Raw genomic sequence first — 19662 nt, forward strand, 5'->3', positions numbered from 1 at the left:
ATGAAATTGAGTAATCAAGTTATTATCATTTAAAAAAAAAAATTGTTTATAATAAACAGTGCACAAAGCAAACTAAGGTGTGTACATAAAAATTAGCAGAGCTATTCATCCCATTAAGGTGCATGTACATTCATTCGGTACAAGTGGGAGCAAAAACTGAATGATTTTTTGAAATTATTAAATCATTTATTATTAATATTATTATTATTAATAATAATAATAATAATAATAATGAAAATATTAATATATTAATTAAAATAAAAAACATTAATAGAATAAAAATGAAATTAAGTATTTAAGTTATTATTAGTTAAATAATAACTGAATACATACAAATAATTTAAATATATTAAAAATTAATATAATATTATTAAATAAATTACATTATTATAAGTATTAATAAATGTATTATTAAATAAATAATAATTGAATACATAAATAATTATTAAATAATGATTTTCTATTATTATTATTATACAGAATTTATATAGCGTCAACAGTATATGTAGTGCTTTACAAAATTATGGTTAGCTCCACCTAGCAGACATACTGCGGTATTTTCCTGTTGCGCTCTATTCTGTATGAATGAAAAATATTCTACCTATAGAGTCTATGGTTTGTTTTTGCCGCCATTTGAACAGAAAATATCTAAGTGCAGTAGCTGCAATTCTTTCTATTTTTTAAATGTCATACAGTTTGGATTATTATTTACGACGATACTAAGATGAAGAGCACCAAAAAGATGTGAAAAATGTGTTTTTCTCCTCTTTTAGACTAGAAATCGAAACTGAGGACAATGAGCTATCGATTTTCATTAGCAGCTTCGTACATCTCCGGGAAAAATCTGTCCTCAGCAGAAGGGTCCAGGGTCTAATCCAAGGTCTCTGGCCAAATCCTGTCGGTTTTGTACTTCCTAAAAAAGGTGAGTCAACCTTTTTGTGTTCAAGAGTTTCTTGCATTAAAGTACAAGGTTGATTTATGCTTGACCCCATAACCCCTGAATAAAAAAAAAAAAAATAAAAAAAATAAAATTGGAAGAAAAAAAAAAAATACTCTGGGAATACCTTGTCCTTCTCATGAGATTTCGGAGAAGCTGAGGATTCCAAATTCCAGGAAAGCCCTCCTATGCAGTATTGGAGCATCTCCCAAGATTAGGGATCTTCTGCTTTCCCCAGGATCTCGTGGGGAGGCCCAATGAGGTCTACAACAAGAGGAAGGAAGCTCAATTAAAAAGGAGAGATTTTTTTTTTAACTTTCACTTAGAGTTTATTTATTTTTTTATTAATATTTTTAATTATTATTTTTTTATTTTAATATTTTTATTATAATTATCATTATTATTATCAACATTATTGTTATGGGTTGGGCTGCTTTAAAATAGGTGGGCCTTGCATTTTTTGTATACATATACCTGTTTTAGATAGTGTTTTGTTTTTGCAACACATTTTGCTAAAAAAAAAAAAAAAATTCCAAAAAAAAACAAACAAAAAAGCCTAAATTTTGTAAATAACCTTGCCTAATTTAATGTTATTATAAATGGACAAATCATGGATTTTTTTTTTTTTTTTTTTACAGTAGTGCTTAAAACTCACTTAGACAAAAAAAAAAAGTTTTAAAGTTTTTTATCATTTTTACTCAGATTGCGCAGTGAAAAAAATATTTTTCTTCTTACTTTTTTTTAAGCTTTCACTTAGCATGTATTATTATTATTATTTCCTGACAGACTCCATGGCAGCATACGTTTGGGTAGTCCCGCCTCCACTCCTACCCTATAGGACCCCACTCCCATAAATCCTTGCTCCCTTTCAGCATCCGTGTTCTTTTTTTGTCCTCCTCCATGCACCTGTTTGGTCCCAAATTCCTACAAGTATGGTCGTTTTAAATGACGCAGGGTCGTTGAGAGTCGGCAGGACCTGGTTTCCCAATAAGCCCTTGCTGCTGCGGGGTATGGGATGGGCAAGTTGAAGAGGAGCCGAGAAAATGCCTGACAAAGCAGGCTAATGAAGGCATGGCCGATGACCCAGCTGTGGTAGGGGGCCTCATTGTATTGCCCCAACGCTGGATTGGATGTCCTGGTGTCTGGCTCTAAATGTGTCCCTGGTGTCTAGCGCGAGGAGGGGTAAGTGTTTTTTTCCTTATTGTATTCCTCATATTTACCTGGTGGTCTAGCGCTGCCTGGTAGCCCGGTGTTCGGACTCCTCGTGCTGTCCATATTCTTCCTGGTGGTCCGGGAGGCTCTGTGGACACCGTGGAACGCTGTGCGTTCCATCCCGGCGTCCTCGGTCGCTCTGCGCATGCGCGCCGACTGACCAAGAACGAGGCTTGGTTCGCGCATGCACAGTATCGGCGAGTGCAGATACTCGCGCATGCGCAGTGCGCCGCGACCGTGACGTCACGGCCGGCGCCAAATTTAAACAGCTGTCAGTTCCACAGGCGGTGGAACTGCCTATATATCACGGCGCCCAGTCCCTGGTCCTGTTCCCAAGAGCTGACACTCCATATTCTTAAGGTACGTGGGTCTCCTTTTTGGGGGGTTCTTTATTTTATGCCATTTGTGTATTTCTATGCTAGTTCTTAGCTTCATCGCATTGGTCTGTTTTAGTGATCTCTGTTGCCCTATGGATCCGTCACCGCTCCCCTGTGACTCTCTTAGGTAAGTGCAGGGCTGCAGTGAGGGGGGGGAGCGGGACATACGGGTGGGCGCATTACTTTATTGCTTTATGTGTTCCCTTTGCAGCTCCTCCTCTAGGTCGGAACAACCGCAAGGCACGCGGGAGGATCGCCATGCTAATCCACAGCATTACCGTTCCTCCTCCTCCAAACATGGCTCATCCAAGTCCAGATACCGTAGCAAAGACGGGTCACCTCCCAGGTCTTCACGCCAATCCAGTGAGACTAAATGCTGGGGCTGTGGTATACGTTTACTGGACGGAGGATCACTATGCGACTCCTGTTATTCCCGTGCAACGAGTGAAAGGTGAAGATCTGACCAACAAATTGAGTTCATGGTCAAACGCATAGTAAAGGATTCGCTGGCTGACCTTAATAAACGGCAATCTCCAGCGCCAGAGCCATCTGTACCTCCAGTTAGAGAGACCACTGGCGGAAGAGCCCTTGAATCCTCTGAGCCTAGCCATCCCTCGGTATTCGAGTCTGATAGCGATTCGGATCAGGATGAACCAAGTTTAGGATTCTCCTTCAATTTGGTTCCACCTTTTGTAAAGGCCGTCAGAGAAACTTTAAACTGGGAAGATCCAGTAGTCTCGGCTCCAAAGCAGAGGAAACTCTTTAAACAGCTGAGCAAGGAGCGGCTGAATTTCCCGTTCATTCCTGAATTGGGAGAAATCATAACGGAAGAATTGAGCAAGGTGGAGAAAAATAATTCTATGGTTTCAAAATTGGCTAAACTCTATCCATTCAAGGAAGAGGAGGTCAGACACCTGGAAACTCCTCCTCTGGTAGATGCGGCTGTCATGAGGCTAGTGAAGCATGTAACTTTGCCTCTTGAGGATACTGTTTCCTTCAAAGACCCTCTTGACAGGAAAATCGACACGGATCTGAAGCGTGTCTATCTTTCAGTAGGTGCTGCCTGTAAACCGGCTTTGGCCCTGGCTTCCTTGTCCAAAGCCATGGAAGTGTGGGTGGACAATGTGGATGATTCCCTCAGAAGCTTCTCCGAAGATGCAGCCAAGAACTCTCCTATCCAAGAGTTGAAACTGGCCTCAGCCTTTCTGGGGGAGGCGCCTATTGATGTTATTCGCCTGTTAGCCCGGGGAATGCTATCATCTGTTACGGCGAAGCGTGCACTTTGGTTACGCCCTTGGTTGGCTGATCCTGCTTCTAAGCAGGTGTGGTGCCGCATTCCCTTTGAGGGTTCGTCCCTCTTTGGGAATAAGTTAGATAGCGCCATTTCCAAGGCTACTGGTGGTAAATCGGGCTTTCTTCCCCAGGATAGGCGTCTTCTGGGTCAGAAAAGGCCACCTCTTAGAAGACAAAATTCTGATCGTGCCAGGGAGGCACGTAGTTATAGGCCAGGAAGGGAGTTTGGGAGAAACTGGAAATCCAGGCAGTCTTCCTTTCGGAAAGGCCCCAAGAGCAATCCGTCTGGGGATAGAGATACGACAAAGTCCTTTTGAGATTGGGCCCGCTCAGGCCAGTCAGGTGGGAGGCCGTCTCTTTCACTTTCGGCAGGTCTGGGCGGCCTCAATCTGGGATACTTGGGTCGTCAACACGGTCTCTGCAGGTCATTCTTGGACCTTCACCAGTATTCCCGGAGACAGATTTTTTCCTACCTCCCTTCCTCGGTCAGGCGACAAAAGAGAGATTCTCTTGTCTTACGTAGACTCGCTAGTCACTCAAGGAGCAGTGGTTCCAGTGCCAGAATCCGAAAGAAGACTTGGAGTGTACTCTCCTCTGTTCATGGTGCGCAAGAAGAGCGGCGCCTGGAGACCAGTGATAGATCTGACGCACTTGAATCGCTTCATCAAAGGAGAAAAATTCAAGATGGAGACTCTATTCTACATTCAGCAAGCCGTTCAACCGGGAGATTGGATGGTCTCAGTAGACCTGAAGGATGCATACTTCCACGTGCCAGTGGCAACGGAGTTTCAACAATATCTGAGATTCTCAGTCAGCCAACGTTATCTACAATTTGTATGTCTCCCCTTCGGGCTTTCCACGTCGCCTCGTACCTTTTCGAAGGTATTATTAGCGGTGGTAGCCTTGATAAGAATGAGAGAGATCCGTCTTTATCATTACCTGGACGACCTCCTTCTTCTGGCCCAAGACAAGTCTGTCATCCTGGAACATCTAGCTCTGGTCATCTCGTCTCTAGAGAGGTTCGGCTGGATCCTGAACAGGTAAAAGAGCCATCTGATTCCCACTCAGTCCCTGGTCTTTTTAGGTGCGCTGTTCAACACCAAGAACAGTACCATCTCTCTGCCAGAAGAAAAGATTCCGGTAATCAGGGACAGAGTGTCTCTAGCTTTGTCAGCATCCCGTCTCACAGCAAAACAATGCCTAAGGGTAATTGGCACCATGGTGTCGGCAGCCCCTATGGTGAAGTGGGCTCTCTGGAGGATGAGGCCTTTTCAGAGGGGTTTCCTTCAGCAATGGAACGGAGTCAGCAATTCCCAGCGAATTGTGATAACCGCAACAATGAAGAGCTGGCTTCCGTGGTGGCTACAGCTGAAGAATTTGAGCAATTGTCACTCCATAGCCCCCATATCTTGGGTGATAGTGACATCAGACGCCAGCAACACCGGCTGGGGCGGTCATTGCGGAACAGAGATGGCACAAGGGAAATGGGACTTTCGGTCTCGCCAGACGGTGTCCAACATCTTGGAACTACGAGCGGCCTTTCAAGTGTTACTAGCCTTCAGCCACCTCATTCGGGGCACCTCAGTCATGCTGAGGTTAGACAACACGACTGCAGTAGCCTATGTGAGGAAACAAGGCGGAACTCGCAGTGCATCCCTGCTTCGGGAAGTAGAGCCAATAATGACCTGGGCTCAGGGAAACCTGGTCAATCTGTCGGCAGTTTACATACCAGGGGCTCAGAACACACAAGCGGATTTCCTCTCGAGAACACAACTCAACAACAACGAGTGGTCTCTCCACGAGGATGTGTTCAACTGGATCCTGTCCTTGGAGTTCCATCCCAGAGGTGGATCTATTTGCCTCCTTCAACAACAGGAAGTTGCAGAAGTTTTACTCGAGGAACAGAGATCCCAGAGCATTCGGGGTGGATGCCCTGACAGATTGCTGGAGGTTTCACAAGGCTTATGCCTTTCCCCCAGTACCAGTCATCTTTCAATTCCTGCGGAGAGTCAAGATGGAGTCAGTCAAAGTGGTTGCAGTAATCCCGTTCTGGCCCAACAGACCGTGGTTTCCCCTACTATTCCAGCTGAGCTACCGCGACCCAGTCCCTCTTCCTCTCAGGGCGGATCTGCTGTCCCAGGGCTCCATCCTTCACCCATGCTCAGCCCGTCTGCACCTTCGGGTCTGGTTTTTGAAAGGGGAAGGCTGGAAGCGTTAGGATGTCCGGAAGTAGCCATACCAACTCTTTTGAGTGCTAGAAGACAAAGCACGAATAAAACCTATGAAAGGATTTGGGCTAGGTTTACTTCTTTCCTAGAGTCCAAAGGAAAGTCCTGGTCATCTCCTTCCATGCAAGATATTCTTTCTTTTCTTCAATCGGGATTGGAGTTGCCTCTTTCAGTAAGCGCCCTACGAGTACAAGTCTCAGCCATATCCGCTTTCACAGGCATTTCCTGGGCTGCACATCCTTTGATCAGGCAATTCTTCAAAGGGGCAGTAAGGCTAAGGCCACAGAAAAAGCCGAGATTCCCCAAGTGGGACATGCCTCTGGTCCTTGATTTCTTATCATCGGTTGGCTCAAGTCTTGAAGATCCTATATCAGTGAAACATCTCACCCTCAAGACGATCTTTCTGGTGGCCATCACATCTGCTAAAAGGGTGTCAGAGATCCAAAGTCTGGGAAGTAAGGAACCTTTTCTGACTTTTTTCCCGGATAGAGTTGTCCTCATTCCAATGCTGGGAGCAAGGCCTAAAGTCACGTCGGTTTTCCATGAGTACCAAGAAATTGTTCTCCCTACTTTCAATTCATCGGCCGAACCTCCGGAAGTCCATCCTCTGGATGTGGGCAACACGCTCAGACAGTACTTGGAAGCTACAGCCTCTTTCCGGAAGACAGATTATCTCTTTGTCCTATTGTCTGGGAAGAACAAAGGTATGCGTGCTTCTTCAAGATCAGTTGCCTCCTGGATAGTAGAGGCGATTCAGTGGGCTTATAGAGAGAAGGGCTTGGTTCCTCCTAAAGCGGTGACTGCACATTCTACGCGTGGTGTCGCTACTTCATGGGCAGCTTCAAGACATGTCGCTCCGGATGTGGTCAGCAGAGCAGCGTCTTGGTCGTCCATTCATACATTTATGTCACATTATTGTGTTGAGCCGGCGGCTCTTTCTTCTGTTGGTTTTGGTGCTCAAGTATTATCTGTTGCAGGTGTTAATTAAAATTTATCAGCATCTGCCCACCCAATTGTGTTTTGGCGAGTTATTTCCCAAACGTATGCTGCCATGGAGTCTGTCAGGAAAACGGAAAATTTATATCAAATACTTACCGTAATTTTCCTTTCCTGATGGACTCCATAGCAGCAGGAGTCCCCTCCCAGTTCCTGAATAGGCTAGTTACAGAACACGGATGCTGAAAGGGAGCAAGGATTTATGGGAGTGGGGTCCTATAGGGTAGGAGTGGAGGCGGGACTACCCAAACGTATGCTGCCATGGAGTCCATCAGGAAAGGAAAATTACGGTAAGTATTTGATATAAATTTTCCGTTTTATCTGGGGTGGGCTGCTGTAAACTAAGTCGGTCTTGCATTTTTTTGCAATTTAAATACACATATACTTGTTTTAGCTGGTGTTAGTTTTTAAAAAAAAAAAACAAATGCCTAAATTTAATTTGTAAATACCTTTGCTTAATGTTAGCATTGCTGTAAATGGACATATTATCGAGAAAGCTTGCACAACTTTTCACTTTGTATCTACAGTAGTCTTTAAAACTTGCATTGGTCAAACAACCAAAAAAAAAAAAAAAACAATTTTTAAAAAATGTTGTGGTTTTTCGGCCAGAGATTGCACAGGAAAAAAATATATTTTTTTTCTTCATTTTTTTAAGCTTTCATTTAGCTTTTTTTTTTTTTTTTTTTTTTATTAGTATTATTATTATTCTGGGGTGGGCTGCTGTAAAATAAGTCGGCCTTGCATTTTTTGCAGTTTTAGTACACATATACCTGTTTTAGATGCTGTTCTTTTTTAAAAAATATATATATTTAATTTGTAAATACCTTTGCTTAATGTTAGCATTATTGTAAATGGACATATTATAGAGTAAAGCTTACACAACGTTTCACTTTGTATCTACAGTAGTCTTTAAAACTTGCATTGGTCAAACAACCAAAAAAAAAAAAAACAATTTACAATTTTTAAAAAATGCTGTGGTTTTTCGGCCAAAGATTGCACAGGGAAAAATATAGTTAGCTTTTTTTTTTATTATTATTACTATTATTATTATTACTCTGGGATGGGCTGCTGTAAAATAAGTGGGTCTTGCATTTTTTGCACGTATATCTGTTTTAGATAGTGTTTGATTTGTTACACGACTAACAAAAAAAAAAAAGAAAGAAAGAAAACAATGCCTAAATTAATTTCCTGTTGCACTCTATTCTGTATGAATGAAAAATATTCTACAATATTCTACTTAAAATATTCTATATTTACAAATTAAATTTGTAAATAACTTTGCTTAATTTTAGTGCTATTATAAATGGGACAAATTATAGAATGCATGTTGCACAATTTATCACTTTTTATCTACAGTAGTCCTTAAAAAATGTTTACAAAATTTTGGGGGTGTTTTGCCAATAGATTGCACAGGGGAAATTTTTTTTATTTTTCTTACTTTTTTTTTTAAGCTCTCACTTACCATGTATTATTATTATTATTATTATTATTCTGGGGTGGGCTGCTGTAAAATAAGTCGACCTTGCATTTTTTGCACTTTTAGTAGGCATATACCTGTTTTAGATGGTGTTTGTTTTGTTACAAATAAAAAATAAATAAATGCCACATTTAATTTAAAAATAATCTTGATTAATGTTAGCATTATTATCAATGGACATATTATATAATACATTTTGCACTCTCACTTTGCATTTTTGCACTTTTAGTACACATACAGTGGGTACGGAAAGTATTCAGACCCCCTTAAATTTTTCACTCTGTTATATTGCAGCCATTTGCTAAAATTATTTAAGTTCATTCTTCTTCCTCATGAATGTACACATAGCACTCCATACTGACAGAAAAACACAGAATTGTTGACATTGTTGCAGATTTATTAAAAAAGAAAAACTGAAATATCACATGGTCCTAAGTATTCAGACCCTTTGCTCAATATTTAGTAGAAGCCCCCTTTTGATCTAATACAGCCAGGAGTCTTTTTGGGAAAGATGCAACAAGTCTTTCACACCTGGATTTGGGGATCCTCTGCCATTCCTCCTTGCAGATCCTCTCCAGTTCTGTCAGGTTGGATGGTAAACGTTGGTGGACAGCCATTTTTAGGTCTCTCCAGAGATGCTCAATTGGGTTTAAGTCAGGGCTCTGGCTGGGCCATTCAAGAACAGTCAGGGAGTTGTTGTGAAGCCACTCCTTCGTTATTTTAGCTGTGTGCTTAGGGTCATTGTCTTGTTGGAAAGTAAACCTTTGGCCCAGTCTGAGGTCCAGAGCACTCTGGAGAAGGTTTTTGTCCAGGATATCCCTGTACTTGGCCGCATTCATCTTTCCCTCGATTGCAACCAGTCGTCCTGTCCCTGTAGCTGAAAAACACCCCCACAGCATGATGCTGCCACCACCATGCTTCACTGTTGGGACTGTATTGGACAGGTGATGAGCAGTGCCTGGTTTTCTCCACACATACCGCTTAGAATTAAGGCCAAAAAGTTCTATTTTGGTCTCATCAGACCAGAGAATCTTATTTCTCACCATCTTGGAGTCCTTCAGGTGTTTTTTTAGCAAACTCCATGCGGGCTTTCATGTGTCTTACACTGAGGAGAGGCTTCCGTCGGGCCACTCTGCCATAAAGCCCCGACTGGTGGAGGGCTGCAGTGATGGTTGACTTTCTACAACTTTCTCCCATCTCCTGACTGCATCTCTGGAGCTCAGCCACAGTGATCTTTGGGTTCTTCTTTACCTCTCTCACCAAGGCTCTTCTCCCCCGATAGCTCAGTTTGGCCGGACGGCCAGCTCTAGGAAGGGTTCTGGTCGTCCCAAACGTCTTCCATTTGAGGATTATGGAGGCCACTGTGCTCTTAGGAACCTTAAGTGCAGCAGAAATCTTTTTGTAACCTTGGCCAGATCTGTGCCTTGCCACAATTCTGTCTCTAAGCTCTTCAGGCAGTTCCTTTGACCTCATGATTCTCATTTGCTCTGACATGCATTGTGATCTGGAAGGTCTTATATAGACAGGTGTGTGGCTTTCCTAATCAAGTCCAATCAGTATAATCAAACACAGCTGGACTCAAATGAAGGTGTAGAACCATCTCAAGGATGATCAGAAGAAATGGAAAGCACCTGAGTTAAATATATGAGTGTCACAGCAAAGGGTCTGAATACTTAGGACTATGTGATATTTCAGTTTTTCTTTTTTAATAAATCTGCAACAATGTCAACAATTCTGTGTTTTTCTGTCAGTATGGGGTGCTATGTGTACATTCATGAGGAAGAAGAATGAACTTAAATGATTTTAGCAAATGGCTGCAATATAACAAAGAGTGAAAAATTTAAGGGGGTCTGAATACTTTCCGTACCCACTGTATATGTGTATTAAAAGTGCAAAAATGCAAAGTGAGAGTGCAAAATGTATTAGATGGGGTTTGTTTTGTTATAAATAAAAAATAAATAAATGCCTACATTTCATTTAAAAATAATCTTGATTAATATTATCATTATTGTAAATGGACATATTATATAATACATTTTGCACTCTCACTTTGCATTTTTGCACTTTTAGTACACATATATCTGTTTTAGATGGTGTTTGTTTTGTTACATTAGCAAAAAAAGGGAAAAAAAAATAAAAAGAAGAAAAAAAATGCCTAAATTAAATTTGTAAATAACCTTGCTTAATTTTAGTGCTATTATAAATGGACAAATATAAAATACATTTTGCACAATTTTTTACTTTTTATCTACAGTAGTCCTTGAACTCACATAGATTGCACACGAAAGAAAATATTTTTCAGGAAATATATTTCCTATTTTTAATGAAAATACTGTGAAAAGTAAGCCTTGTTTATCCTACAAAAAAAGTGCTAGTTTAATAATAACATGTTGTGGCATCTTTTCTTGCCTGTAGATTGCACAGAAAAGAACATGTTTTTGAACAATTACATTTTTTTTTGTGTTTTTTTAATTAAAAATGTACAAAAGTAAGCCTTGTTTGTCCTGCAAAAGAAAATAATAATATGTTTATTATGCCCGCAAGCAATGATGAGGGAATGGCTAAATCGATAGCTGAAATGTGACCTATATGGGGTGAATAGGTGTGAAAATAACTTTCTCATTCAAAAAAATAAATAAATAAAAAATTAAAAATATATATAAAATTAATTTTGAAAGTAATTTGTTATTTTATGTGCCCATTAGGAAACTGGCTGAACAGCCTTGGACTGGCAAACTGCTCTTCACTACTGGGGTCCCCAAGGAGTATAACATTATATATATCAGACTTGGAAGTTACTACTCAGATCATTAATCTTGTGAGTGATGTATAGATGCAGTTTGGAGTCGTTTAGCATTTTAAATTAGACCTGAAGGCAACGTTAGAAAAAAAAAAAATATGTAAAAAAAAAACAAAACAAAAAAAAAAAAGAGGTTTTTTTTTTTGCCCAACATTTCCTATTGAGGAGACGGGGGTTCTAATCCCTCCCCACTCTATCCAAAACTGAAAAAGTTTTTCCTTTAGTTATACTTTAAACAGACTCTGTTACTCTTTTTAAATTCCAAACCCATGTCTTCAAAGTAAAAGGTGCCTGTGCTTTCTGGAGACACCCAGCATACAATACAACAAATACTAAATGAACCTAAACTACCTAAAAAATACTGCCCCCCCCCCCTCCTCAAAAAAGAACACGTCCCCCTAAAGCAGGTATTGGCACCCCTCGCATGTGATGCCGTTGCATCCCACTGCCATTGACTGTAATTGACAATTCACTAGACTGTCAGTTGGCCAACCTCCCTGATGTTACTGAGGACATTGGTGTGCTGTGCCATAGAAGCCAGCCTGCAAACGGAAGATTGTACCCTGCGCTGGGGCTGATCTGAGGTCTAAAGTGCATTCATTGGGGCTGATCTGAGGTCTGACGTGCATGCAATGGGACTGATCTGAGGTCTGACAATTATATTATATATTGGGGTTGATCTGAGGTCGGAAGTGCATGCATTGGGGCTGATCTGAGGTCTGAAGTGCATGCATTGGGGCTGATCTGAGGTCTGACAATTATACTGTATATTGGGGCTGATCTGAGGTCTCAAGTGCATGCATTGGGGCTGATCTGAGGTCTGACAATTATATTATATATTGGGGTTGATCTGAGGTCGGAAGTCCATGCATTGGGACTGATCTGAGGTCTGAAGTGCATGCATTGGGACTGATCTGAGGTCTGAAGTGCATGCATTGGGGCTGATCTGAGGTCTGAAGTGCATGCATTGGTGCAGATCTGAGGTCTGACAATTATACTGTATACTGGGGCTGATCTGAGGTCTGACGTGCATGCATTGTTGCAGATCCGAAGTCTAAAATTCATGCACTGGGGCTGATCTTGGGCCTGAAATGCATTCATTGCCGTTAATATGAGGTCTGAAGTGCATGCATTATTGCAGATCTAAGCTCTGAAATGCATGCACTGGGGCTGATCTGAGGCCTGAAATGCACGCATTGCAGTTAATATGAGGTCTGAAGTGCCTGTATTAGTACAGATCTTAGTTCTGACAATCATACATTGGAGCTGAGCTAAGGTCTGAAATGCATGCATTGGAACTGATTCAAGGTCTGAAGTATATGCATTGGTGCAGATGAGGTCTGACAAGATATGCATTGGCTTGATCTGAGGCCTGAAATGCATGCATTGCAGTTAATATGAGATCTGAAGTGCATGCATTGGTGCAGACCTAAGGTCTGACAATCATGCCCTGGGGCTGATCTGAGGTCTGAAATGCATGCATTGGGGCTGATCCAAGTTCTGAAGTGCATGCATTGGTGTAGATGAGGTCTGACAAATATGTATTGGGGTTGATCTGAGGTCTGAAGTGCATGCATTGGGGCTGATCCAAGATCCGAAGTGCATGCATTGGTGCAGATGAGGTCTAACAATTATGCATTGGTGCTGATCCAAGGTATGAAGTGCATGCATTGGTGTAGATGAGGTCTGACAAATATGTATTGGGGTTGATCTGAGGTCTGAAGTGCATGCATTGGGGCTGATCCAAGATCCGAAGTGCATGCATTGGTGCAGATGAGGTCTAACAATTATGCATTGGTGCTGATCCAAGGTATGAAGTGCATGCATTGGTGTAGATGAGGTCTGACAAATATGCATTGGGGTTGATCTGAAGTCTGAAGTGCATGCATTGGTGCTGATCTGAGGTCTGACAATTATGCAATGTGAAATGCTTGCTCTGCTTAGAAAGAGTTAAATGTGATATATGCTCGATCTTGGGACTAAGGACAAATCTTCAGAAGTTCTACTGTACATTGCTGCCATAGTGGGACCTTTGACATACGCGTTGTGTAACTAATAAGAGTTATTTGTCTTCGCCTTATATGACATCACCCTCCAAAACTGTCTGCTAAGCAATTATATTATTAACATCGCACCACATCGGGATGATTGTTTTTTTTTTTTTTTGCAATATCTACGGGAGGTCATGACCTACGTGGTTACTCTAATCATTTTTGACTAGTCAGTATGAGAACGTTTGTACCTGTTTGTATTTGAAACATTCCATTAGTTCATTCATTGCACAATAAGAGTAAAGGCTCTATAATTTGTATGCAATGACGTTGGCTTTTCTTATGATCTTATGGAAGTTTTGCCAAGGTTCAAAAAAAGATTAAATAATCATCTGCATCCTCAAGAGGCACCTTAATACTGATCCAATGTAAACAACACTTGGACCATTTTTTTGCTTCTGTTGATACAGAAATTTTGGAAACATGGCTGGATTATATATGATTAATTCCCAAAGTGGTCAAATGGCTACATCTACACACTTCTAGATAAAGACTTTTTTTGTGTTTTTTGATCTGACTTATTGGAGATACCCTAATCTTTTAAATCCAATAGCATATTCACTTTGAAAACAAATAATGCAGCCCCATTAAGGACTTGTTTATACGTGCATAGAAACATAGAAACATAGAATGTGTCGGCAGATAAGAACCATTTGGCCCATCTAGTCTGCCCAATATATCTGAATCCTATGAATAGTCCCTGGCCCTATCTTATATGAAGGATAGCCTTATGCCTATCCCATGCATGCTTAAACTCCTTCACTGTATTTGCAGCTAACACTTCTGCAGGAAGGTTATTCCATGCATCCACTACTCTCTCAGTAAAGTAATACTTCCTCATATTACTTTTAAACCTTTGCTCCTCTAATTTAAAACAGTGTCCTCTTGTGGTAGTTTTTCTTCTTTTAAATATGCTCTCCTCCTTTACCGAGTTGATTCCCTTTATGTATTTAAAAGTTTCTATCATATCCCCTCTGTCTCTTCTTTCTTCCAAGCTATACATGTTAAGGTCCTTTAACCTTTCCTGGTAAGTTTTTTCCTGCAATCCATGTACTAGTTTAGTAGCTCTTCTCTGGACTCTCTCTAGAGTATCTATATCCTTCTGGAGATATGGCCTCCAGTACTGCGCACAATACTCCAAGTGAGGTCTCACCAGTGTTCTGTACAGCGGCATAAGCACTTCTCTCTTTCTACTGCTTATACCTCTCCCTATACATCCAAGCATTCTGCTGGCATTTCGTGCTGCTCTATTACATTGTCTTCCCACCTTTAAGTCTTCTGAAATAATTACTCCTAAATCCCTTTCCTCAGATACTGAGGTCAGGACGGTGTCAAATATTCTATATTCTGCCCTTGGGTTTTTACGCCCCAGGTGCATTATCTTGCACTTATCCACATTAAATTTCAGTTGCCAGAGTTCTGACCATTCTTCTAGTTTTCCTAAATCCTTTTCCATTTGGCGTTTCCCTCCAGGAACATCAACCCTGTTACATATCTTTGTGTCATCAGCAAAAAGACAAACCTTACCTTCGAGGCCTTTTGCAATATCACTTATGAAGATATTAAACAAAATTGGTCCCAGTACAGATCCCTGAGGTACCCCACTGGTAACATGACCTTGTTCTGAATGTTCTCCATTGACTACAACCCTCTGTTGTCTGTCACTCAGCCACTGCCTATCCATCACTGCATCCATCACTACGACCCTCTGAAAATCTTGGAAGCAAAAATGTAATGTTCTCAAGTTATGTTTGAATGTGTGAATGGGGAAAATACTGCATGATGGCCACTAGATGAAGAGGAGGAGCATACTTATTTCCTATGATAGTCATCATTATCTAGTGGTCATCATTTCCAATAAGTCAGATCAAAAATAAAAAATACAAATAAATATTTATTTAGAAACCCGAAGGTGTAGCCATTAGACCTATTTAGGAATTAATCATATATAAAATCAAGACATGTTTCCAACATTTTCTTTTAGCAACAGAAGCCAAAAAGTGGTCCAAGGATTGTTTAAGGGTTGTAAAGACTCTATAATTTGTATACAAAGATGTTGGTTTTTCTTATGATCTCCTGAAGTTCTTCCAAGGGACATAGAAAGATTGACTATTCATCTGCATCATCAAGAGGTACCTTGATACTGATCTAATGTAAACAACCCCTGGACCGTTTTTTTTTTTTTTTTGTTTCTGGTGATACAAGAAAATTTTGGAAGCATGTCTTGATTTTATATATGATTAATTCCTAAAGTGGTCTAACGGTTACACATACAAGTTTTTCTAGATAAAGCTTTTTTGGATTTTTTTTAATTTTTGATCTGACGTATTGGAGATGATGGCCACTAGTTGGTGATGACTATCATAGGAATAAGTATGCTTCTTATCTTCATCTAGTGACCATCATGCGTTATTTTCCCCATTCACACAGTTGAACATAGCTTGAGAACATTACATTAGGGCACCTTAATACTGATCCAATGTAAACAACACTTGGACCATTTTTTTGCTTCTGTTGATGCAATAAAATTTTGGAAACATGGCTGAATTTTATATATGATTAAGTCCCAAAGTGGTCTAATGGCTACACCTACACACTTCTAGATAAAGACTTTTTTGATTTTTGATCTGACTTATTGGAGATACCCTAATCTTTTAAATACAACAACATATTCACTTTGAAAACAAAAAATGAAGTGCATGCAAGGACTTGTTTACAGGTGCAACCAACACTACAACCCTCTGAAAAGCTTGGAAGCAAAAATTGAATGTTCTCAAGTTATGTTTGAATGTGTAAATGGGGAAAATACCGAATGATGGCCACTAGATGAAGTCAAGATCATACTTATTTCCTATGATAGTCATCATTATCTAGTGGTCATCACCTCCAATAAGTCAGATCAAGAATTAAAAGAAAAATACAAAGATGTTTCATCTAGAAACCTGTAGGTGTAGCCATTAGACCTATTTAAGAATTAATCATATACAAATATAAAAAGACATGTTTCCAAAATTTTCTTCTAGCAACAGAAGCAAAAAAATGGTCCAAGGGTTGTAAAGACTCTATAATTTGTATACAAAGATGTTGGTTTTTCTTATGATCTCCTTGAAGTTCTTCCAAGGCACATAGAAAGATTGACTATTCATCTGGATCCTCAAGAGGCACCTTGATGCTGATCTATTGTAAACAACACCTGGGCCATTTTTTTTTTTTTTGCTTTTGTTGATACAAGAACATTTTGGAAGCATGGCTTGATTTTATATATGATTAATTCCTAAAGTGGTCTAACAGCTACACCTACAAGATTTTTGTATTTTTTTGAATTTTTGATCTGACTTATTGGAGATGATGGCCACTAGATGATGATGACTATCATAGGAAATAAGTATGCTCCTCATCTTCATCTAGTGACCATCATGTGGTATTTTCTCCATTCACACATTCAAACATAGCTTGAGAACATCACATTTTTGCCTCCAAGCATTTCAGAGGGTCACTGTTAGGGTGCTGGTGGTAACCTGACGACAGACATAGGCCCCCGGTGTCCGCTAGAGGGCGGAGCTTGGACGGAACCCCCAAGGTAAGTGACACAGGCTAGCCTGAGGTGCAGATTCTAAGTATCCACCGGTTTTCGCAAGAGCCTCTGGTGGTGAGGATGGACTTTGCTGCGTGTGGATCCCAGGTCGCGGTCCTCAGGGTCGTCCCACCAAGGGAGAACCGATCAAGGTCCGAAGGCAGGTAAAAAGACCAAGGGAGATCCGAGAGAATGGTCAAACAAGCCGGGGTCAGGACGGGCAGCAGACGACCGGAGTCAGGAACAAGCCAAAAGGTCAACAGGAAATCAGCAGTAAACAGGTCACAGGTTCAGGAACAACGGCAGGAGCTGAAGACGAGACAGCACTGAACCTGTGTGCTGATCCAGCTTAAATAGTGCTCTTTCTTGATGAGAATGGTGGAGCCGGAATAGACTGTGAGTTTTAACTCATCCTCTGCCAGAGCCTTCCTGACAGGGTCCTAACAGTCACAGTGAGGGCTGCACGTGTATACAAGTCCTTAATAGGGTTCAGTGGCGTAGCGTGGGGGGTGCAGGGGGGGCCAGCCGCACCGGGAGCAACATCATGGGGGGCGCATTCCCGCAGTGTCACTCTGTCTGACACAGTATCACACGCTGTCTGCGGTTGCCGCCATGTTTAGGCTGGGAGATGTCCAGCGGGCGCCCAATGGATAAAAATGGAGGGGCGGGGCAGAGCTTGACTGTGCCTCACATATACATTGGCGTAGGGTGGAGTGGCGCTGCGGCGCATGTGGAAATGTTGCAAGCCAAGCCCCGCCTGTGCCGCTTCGCCTCACAATCGGCCGTATGTTCAGAAGAGCTCAGTCAGCTCAACGAGTGAATCAGCAGCCTGGCACTGTCACAGAGTCAGTAATCATTCATCTATCTATCTTTCCCTGTTGTCGTGACACTCAGCCAGCCATTGTGAGAGGTGAGGGGAGACCGTTGGGGAGGGAGGGGGGGAGCAGCCTGGACTGGAGGACACTGACTGCAGACTGGCAGGCATCGAGAGAAGAGGAAGGGGGGAGGGGAGCAGCCTGGACTGGAGTGGAGAGCCCTCACTATGTATAAAGTAGTGCAGTGGGCAATGTAGTGTAGTGGGCAGTGTAGTGTAGTGTAGTGGGCAGTGCAGCGTAGTGGGTATTGTAGTGGGCAGTGCAGTGTAGTGGGCAATACAGTGTAGTGTAGTGTGTAGTGTAGTGGGCAGTGTAGTGCAGTGGGCAGTGTATCGTAGTGCAGTGTAGTGGGCAATGTAGTGTAGTGCAGTGGGCAGTGTATTGTAGTGTAGTGTAGTGGGCAGTGTAGTGTAGTGGGCAGTGTAGTGTAGTGGACAGTGTAGTGTAGTGGACAGTGTAGTGTAGTATAGTGGGCAGTGTATTGTAGTGTAGTGGGCAGTGTAGTGCAGTGGGCAGTGTATCGTAGTGTAGTGTAGTGGGTAGTGTAGTGGGCAGTGTAGTGGGCAGTGTAGTGGACAGTGTAGTGGACAGTGTAGTGTAGTGGGCAGTGTAGTGTAGTGTAGTGGACAGTGTAGTGTAGTGGACAGTGTAGTGTAGTGGGCAGGTAGGAATCAGGTAGGTTAGCGTAGTGGACAGGTAGGTCAGTATAGGAATCAGGCTGGTCAGTATTATTGTAGGAAGAGACTCAGGGAGTGCTAAAAGTCCGCAGGTTAGGGGGCGCAAATTACTTGCCTTGCCCCGAGCGTTGACAACCCATGCTACGCCACTGATAGGGTTGTATTAATTTGTTTTCAAAGTTTATATTTGGGAAAAAAAAGATTAGGGTATCTCTAATAAGTCAGAGCAAAGATTAAAAATACAAAAAAATCTTTATCTAAAAACGTGTAGGTGTTGCCATTAGACCAAATGAGGAATTATTCATATATAAAATCCAGCCATGTTTCCAAAATGTATCAACAGAAGCAAAAAAATAAAAATAAAATGGTCCAAGTGTTGTGTACATTGGATCAGTATCAATGTGCCTCTTAAGGATGCAGATAATTATTCAGTCTTTCAATCTTTTAATCTTTCTATGTCCCTTGGAAGAACTTCCAGAAGATCATAAGAAAAGCCAACATTTTAATTATAGAGCCTTTCCTCTTATTGTGCAATAAATTAACTAATGGAATGTTTCAAATACAAACAGGTACAAAAGTTCTCATACTGACTAGTCAAAAATGATTGGAGTAACCACGTAGGCCATGACCTGCAGGAAAAGAACAATCATCACCACTGTGGTGCAATGTCAATAATTGCTTAACAGAAAGACTTGGAGGGTGATGTCATATAAGGCAAAGACGTATAACTCCAGCAAAGTAGAAGGCAAAGATCCCATTATGGCAGCAATGTACAGTAGAACTTCTGTAGATTTGTGCTTAGTCACAAGAACAAAGCATATACATAGTTACATAGTCAGGTTGAAAATAGGCACAAGTCCATCTGGTTCAACCAATAGAAATCTAAGTATAAAAATAAGTAGAGTCCTCAAAAGTTTTTATTCGCACAACTATCATTGAGGAATATTGTGCTACATATATGCTTGATCTTGTGAATAAGCCTTCAGATGTTCTACTGCACATCGCCACCATTGTGGGAGGTTTGTCAAACTATCACATACCTGGTTAGGAGGTACCGTCTGAGGACGAGATAACAGGATGGCTTCCCTTACACCTCTGGGCCAGACAACACTGGAGTGGAGCAAAGGGAATGAGAAGACAGAGTGGTACATGTGCCTAGAGCCCA

General features: G+C 41.3%; 1 protein-coding gene across 1 annotated transcript in view; it reads left to right on the forward strand.

The window, feature by feature from the left end:
* LOC309559671 (uncharacterized protein) overlaps positions 1 to 19662 on the forward strand; it is an 81598-nt gene that overhangs the window by 42588 nt on the left and 19348 nt on the right. The window contains exons 5-6 of the mRNA XM_082263053.1: positions 774 to 922; positions 11226 to 11338. Coding sequence (XP_082119179.1) covers positions 774 to 922; positions 11226 to 11338 — 262 coding nt within the window. The remainder of the gene's footprint in view (positions 1 to 773; positions 923 to 11225; positions 11339 to 19662) is intronic.

The sequence above is a fragment of the Pelophylax lessonae genome (genome assembly GCF_965119305.1).
Source record: "Pelophylax lessonae genome assembly, chromosome: 7".
Taxonomy (NCBI): Eukaryota; Metazoa; Chordata; class Amphibia; order Anura; family Ranidae; genus Pelophylax; species Pelophylax lessonae.